Source organism: Neolamprologus brichardi, chromosome 11 (assembly GCF_056152115.1).
Source record: "Neolamprologus brichardi isolate AB-2024 chromosome 11, ASM5615211v1, whole genome shotgun sequence".
NCBI lineage: Eukaryota > Metazoa > Chordata > Actinopteri > Cichliformes > Cichlidae > Neolamprologus > Neolamprologus brichardi.
In genome coordinates this window covers 4,087,656-4,094,257 of record NC_142114.1, presented here as the reverse complement: position 1 = coordinate 4,094,257, position 6,602 = coordinate 4,087,656, and the positions used below count along the sequence as shown (strand labels likewise).

Sequence of the window (6,602 nt, the reverse complement as noted above, 5' to 3'; positions counted from 1 at the left end):
TCAAACCATCTGTCCTCTCTGTCCAAAATGTGAACATTGGCATCCTCGAAAGAATGTCCTTTATCCTTAAGATGCAGATGGACAGCTGAGTCTTGTCCTGTGGAGGTGGCTCTTCTGTGTTGTGCCATGCGCTTGTGAAGTGGCTGTTTGGTCTCTCCAATGTAGAGGTCTGGGCATTCCTCGCTGCACTGTATGGCATACACCACATTGTTAAGTCTGTGTTTTGGCGTTTTGTCTTTCGGGTGAACCAGTTTTTGTCTGAGTGTGTTGCTGGGTCTGAAGTACACCGGGATGTCATGCTTGGAGAAAACCCTCCTGAGCTTCTCTGAAACTCCTCAAATATTCCTCAAATATTCATCCCGAATGGACGCCATTATTCCATGATGAAGCGAGCAGTGTTGCTTTATTTTACTTACCAATGAATTGGCTAGCTGCAATATTGCAAGGAAAATGGCAAAGGCTTTCTCAATTGCTTGTGACCTCTTATTCACAAGGTGTTACCACAGCGGATAGCTCCACTGATATTTAATGCTGGATGCCCTTCCTGGCACAATCCCAAAGGGTTTTGTGTCTCCTCCCAGGATCAGATCCGGTCAAAAGTATCCAAGATCAAACTGATCGTTCATTTGTTAAACAAATCTGTAAACCATGACACTGTGCTTAACATGTGTCTTTTTTTGTCCAAACATGAAACATATTCATTTCCTATCTGGAGTAATCCGATAGTCTGAATCAACCAGAAGACATCAGGCAGGCTAGCGAATCAAAACAATCAATTTCAAATGTAATCTGTTTACTTTGGAGAACCAGACTTATTAAAGCATGCTTGGTTTATGTACAGTTGTGGTCAGACGTTTACATCCACTCATCAAGGGGATGAATGTCATGGTAATTTGAGGCTTTTCATCATTTCTTTGAGTTGTTCTTTTTCTATGGTGGAATGACTGTAGTGCATACATCTTTAATGACTTTAGAAAAACAGTTTGAAACTATTTTGGATTTTCTCTAACCCACACAGGGTCAAAAGTACAGATACAGGCTTGCATTTATTTCTACACTGACTTAAATCTTTTAATAAGTGGTGCTACAACTTGTCTTTTTACTTTTTAGCCTTTATGACAGGAGAAAGACATGCTGTAAATGGCCAGATTTCAACCAGCCCTCTGTACTAGCCATAGCAGCATACGGGTTCCCTGATTAATCCAGTGAGCTAAACCAGCACCCTACAACAACCTTTGACTTGACATGGCTAAAGCCTATTAACTTCTCATTAGTGCTCATGTTTGACCACAACTTGTTGTTTGCCTTTGCCAATATAAAAGGGATTTGATCAACAGCACTCACTGGATTGGCCAATACTGGGAAAGTCCAAGAAACTCAGGGAATCTCTAAGGAGAATTATAGATTTTCACAAGTTGGGAAAGTCTCTTGGAGCCATTACTAAACAACTACAAATTTCAAGATCAGCATTTCAAAGAACTGTATGTAAGATTTGTCACCAAGATCTCAAAGAAGGCCCAAACTGTCGCCCTCAAATGGCTGGAGGTTGGTTTGGATGTTCAGGATCAACCCAGGAACCACCAAAGCTCGACCCTGGCATGAACTGAAAACTACTGAAACACTAGCGTGACGGTCCACAGTGAAGTAAGTTTTACTGGACTGAGAGGGTGCCGACAAAGAAAAAAGCTGCTCCAAAACAAACGTCTCTGAGCGAGACTGAAAGTTGCAGCTGCCCACATGGACAAGCCAAATGTGTTCTTGAGAAAGGTTTTGTGGTCGATACAAAGAGCCGTGTGGCCACAACAAGCGGTACCTTTGGAGGAGTAAAGGTGAGGCTTTCAAAACGAAGAACATACCACCTGTTAAGCATGTTGGTGGTAGCATCATACTCTGGGCTGTTTTCCTACCAGAGGTACATTTCACAAAGTGCATGGAATTATGGAGGACTATTCTTCAACTTCACCTCAGATTGACAGCTAGATGGTTAAAACCTGGATATAGTTGGGTTTTCCAACAAGATCCCAAACACAAAACAAAACTGGTTGTGGAAAGGATAAAGAGGCTAACATTAAGCTTTTGGAATGACCTTCCCAAAGCCTCAACCCCAAAATTTGTGGACTACGCTTAGAAGCCGAGTCTGTGCTGGGAAACCAGCTGATTTAAACGAACTCTACCAATTCTGCCAAGAATGTGGGTCAAAGATCAAGAAGCCAGAAGTGTATTGATGAATTCTCAAAAGTGACTGGTTGCCAAGGGATTTATAACAAAATATTAGTGGGGGTAAGTATATATATATTATTCTATATGTATACGTCTGTGGATTAAAGAAAACCCAAAATAAATTCAAACTTGTGCAAACATTCTTGTTTTTGAAAGTCATTAATGATGTTTTCTGTACAGTCAGTCCACCCTGGAAAAGAAACACGTCAAGGAAATCATTAAAACCCAGAAATCATAACCATGACATTCATCCCCAAGATGAGTGGACATAAACTTTTGACAGCTGTATATTACTCGCATATGGCACCACCTTGTGGACAATTCCAACATTGCATTATCCTGCCGACAATAAAAAAAAAAGGTCTAAGTTTGTCAACAGAAAACAAAAACTTGTTTTTCTGATAACTTTATTATTCAATGATTTTACACATGAGATGAAGCTGAAAACGTGCTAACAGGCATTTTTAGCAAACAGATTTTCACAGAGCATCAAAAAAGTGACAGGGTGAAATGAACAGGTTCACATGGATACATCTTCAAACAGTAAAAATAACTTTACAGTAGGTGTGTTCACGTAGCCACGGGCCTTCTGGAGTTGAAAACCTTGATCCCATTTTGCATTGAAGACCGAGCGTATTTGGTCAGGAGGGCTCCGGTGGTCTGTTTCTCTCCACACAGATCTCTGGATGAGGAAATGGAGCGTTACACATTGTAATAAGCAAAAAAAATGGGACTCGGGTTACCCACAAGCTCTTTGTGTTTCTTTAATCAAAGCCCTTAATAATTTGTATGGATAACACTAACTGTATGTATGGTGTTATATCCTCCTCTGTCCATTTCTCTCGGAGTGTAAAAAGGTGGTTAAAGCGTTCCATCGTGTCCTCTGGGAGGTCCTCCACACGCAGCAGGCAGATGGTCTCCGGGCGGGAGGTGCGGTCCAACAGGGCAATGCCCTGGAAGATATACAATACAGACAACACCAGTCAGGAAACTAAGCTAAACTCTGGAAAGTAGCTTCTCAAACACAACGGGATACACACTGGCTTAAGAGAGAAACAGAGAAAAACTCAATAAAAACGAAACATATGTCTGGGGAATCATATGGATAAGTGAATGCCAAGCTTGTGAGGATTTCCTTAATTAAAAACAATGAAAATGCCCAAATACACAGCTTATATTCTAACTCCCAACACTTTTCTCACTCTGAATACATCATAAAGGATAAAAGGTGTACAGGTTCACCTTTAGCTGGTCCAGTCTTGTACTCATGCCCTCTGGGACGCTCTGCTGCCAGACCTCCTGAAACTCCTTCAGGTTGAACTTGACAGCATTGTGCAGCAGCATCAGTGCTATACCCCAACAGACTTTGTCCTCATTTAGTGCGTAAAACACTTCATCTGTATAGATAAAGGACACAAAACACATTTCATTACCAAGCAGCTGAGAATTGTGTGCAATCCTTCTAGTTTTGTGGTGCGAAGGTCAAATTTTCACCATTTTCAGTATAGCGTTTCCCATAGCAGTTCAAACAGTGCTCGATCATCTCTCTGTGAACAGAAAAGGAAACATCACTATGTAGCCACAAAGTACAAGCTCAGAAAGTCACTATAGCCTCTTAAACTGTGTCACTTGGGTATGTTAAAAACAATCACTGCAACTTTACTCCATCTGCATCTTTATGTTACTATTTGTTGATCTCTGGAGGTGAAGATAAGGATCACAGACCTGGGCTCTAGTGGGGCCAGCTCATCTAAACTGGTTTGAAGGGGAACCCTGTTGAAGGCCCAAGACTCAGAGTCCACCAGCTGAGTCACATGACCAAGCAGCTTCATCTCATAGTCAAAGTCCAGAACGCGCCAGTAGCCTGGAAGGAAAAAGGATGCTCTTGTTGAAGAGCTGGTAGCTATCTGTTTTGTCATGATGTTAAATAAAAATGACGTCACTGTTTACCATCTATCTGACAGGCGTGGATGGTCTCTAAGTGTGTCCTTATCTCCTCTTCACTGGCCTGAATCCTCTCCAGCAGATCCTGCATTGTGTACTGGGAACAGGGCAAACTGGTTACTAACAGCTACAGCAACATCAGCATCGACATGAAAAGATCTAACGGGGTGTATTCACCCTGTTCTCTGTATTCTCCTGCTGCCCTCCTAACGCAGGTCCTTCGTAAGGATTTTCCATTAAAAGCCTCTTCAGCTTCTTCAGTCTTGGTCGCTGTTTCCTCAGTTCCCAGTAGCTGTTACAAAACCCCCATATCTGCAACAGGAATCTATTGTTATGCACCGTCTATAAGTTTGTGCTTGTCAGTCAAAGAAAGACACCCGTGTAGGTCCTACCTGGGCGTGCACAACATGAGAGCTGTCCTCGGTGTCGGTCAGCTGGTCTGGTGTTCTGCATCCAGGAAGAAACAGCAGCAGGTTGGATGTGTCAGCTATTTTTAGACTGTAGGTCTTGTCGTCGCTACAAACCACTGCATGTTCGTCTTTATCGCCCCGAATCACTAGACTGGCAAAGAGGAAAAAAAGTTAGTTATTAGTTATCACCAGGTAAACTTAACTTTCAAGTTTGCCTAGCTGGACCCTTTTGCCTTTAATTTTCATGGAATAGATTAAACAAGTTGCTGGAAACATTTCTTTGAGATTTTAGTCCATGTTGGCATGGTGGCATCACACAGTTGCTGCAGATTCATCAGCTGCACATCCATAACAACAACCCCCCTGTTTCACCACATCCCAAAGGTGCTCTACTGGGTGGAGATGTGGTGACTGTGGATACAAGGAACCAGTTTGAGATGATTTGAGTTTTTGTATGTTATCCTGTTGGAAGCAGCCATCACGAGATGTGTACACTGATCACGAAAGGATCGATAGCCACAATATTCAGGTAGGCTGTGGCATTTAAACGATGGTCCTTTAGCACTAACGTGTGTCAAGAAAATATCTCTCCCTGTCTTACAAAACCACCACAAGTCTGAACTGTTTTCATGACAAATACTGACCCTACCATCTGAATGTGACAGCAGAAATTGAGAGTATTCAGACCAGGCAATGTTTTTCAACTCTGTTGTCCAATTTTGACCAGTCTGTGCAAAGTGTAGCCTCAGTTTCCTGTTCTTAGCTGACAGGGGTGACACCTGGTGTGGTGTTCTGCTGCTGTACTCCATCTGCTTCGGTGTTTGACCTGTTGTGCATTCAGAGATGCTCTTTTTCAGACCGTGGCTGTAACAAGTGAATATTTGAGTTACTGTTGCCTTCCTCCTAGCTTTAAGTAGTCATTTTCCTTTGTTCCATGACATTAACAAGGGATTTTCTCCCAGAAAAACAGCCACTCATTGGATATTATCTCTCTTCAGGCCACTCTATTTAAATCCCAGTAGATCAGCAGTTTCTGAAATACTCAGACCAACCTGTCTGGCACCAACAACCAATGTTCAAAGTCACTTAAACCACCCTTCTTCCCCATTCTAAAACTCAATTTGAACTTCAGAAGGTTATCTTGACCATGTCTACATCCCTAAATGCACTGAGCTACTGTTATGTGATTGGCTGAATAGATATTTGCATTATATGTGCAGTTGAACAGGTATACCTAAAAAAGTGGTCAATTCGTTTATATTTACATATAGCTACATGCACGTCCACCCTGCACTTCAGCTCTGATTTTCTGAAACAGAAAATTGTAGTTCCTACACTTTCACTAATCAATCATTAAAACCTAAATCCACACTAACTTTGAAAGGTTGTTGACTTGTTCCCTAAACTAGCAGAGGAACATTTTCTTTGCTGTCAGTCTCTTCACGGGAATTTTCACAACAATCAGCTTTACCTTTGGCCAGCCTCGATGTGTTTGCAGAGTGTGTCGTCGAGCTCCATCAGGCAGTAGTCCGCAGATGAAACGTTTGGCCCAAAGGAGAGACAGTGGATAGTTTTCTGTAAGTCCTCCTCTTTGAGTTTGGCGATCTGCAGAGTGGCCCGCACCTCCTCTAAAGTCCTCATTGTCAGTCAGACGGCAGGTTATATCAACAATAAATGACCAACAATAACCAAAGCTTTTACAGAGGGAAACAAACCAAAGCAAATACTCCTTTTCTAATAACAAACAAGTCAAAGCAATTTGATCACTCTGTCAAAGAAGGGCCGTCAAATTTCCCCGCTCTCTCTTTCGCGAGAAGGAAGTGAGGTAACCACGTTAAGATGTCACGTAAAAATACCACCGGGTAGAAACTAAATACTACAGAATTATAATTGAAGCTAATTTTTAGCTAAATATTGAGCTATACTGTCAGTTAAAATATGTATAATCGTGAATATACAATAGTGCCGGACACTACATGAGCTCACGATAAATATAGATTAATTTGGAACCTAGGAACCCTTAAAAAC

General features: G+C 41.8%; 1 protein-coding gene across 1 annotated transcript; it reads right to left on the bottom strand.

The window, feature by feature from the left end:
• Positions 1-2,664: 2,664 nt before the first annotated feature.
• On the bottom strand, positions 2,665-6,552 carry dscc1 (DNA replication and sister chromatid cohesion 1). The gene is made up of 9 exons (XM_006795888.3): positions 6,046-6,552; positions 4,557-4,725; positions 4,342-4,476; positions 4,171-4,261; positions 3,946-4,084; positions 3,715-3,767; positions 3,463-3,617; positions 3,025-3,173; positions 2,665-2,902 (listed from the first exon to the last, which is right to left on the bottom strand). The coding sequence occupies exons 1-9, from the start codon at positions 6,213-6,215 to the stop codon at positions 2,791-2,793; spliced, it is 1,173 nt and encodes a 390-aa protein (XP_006795951.2). The 5' UTR covers positions 6,216-6,552; the 3' UTR covers positions 2,665-2,790.
• Between the last annotated feature and the right edge of the window lie 50 nt (positions 6,553-6,602).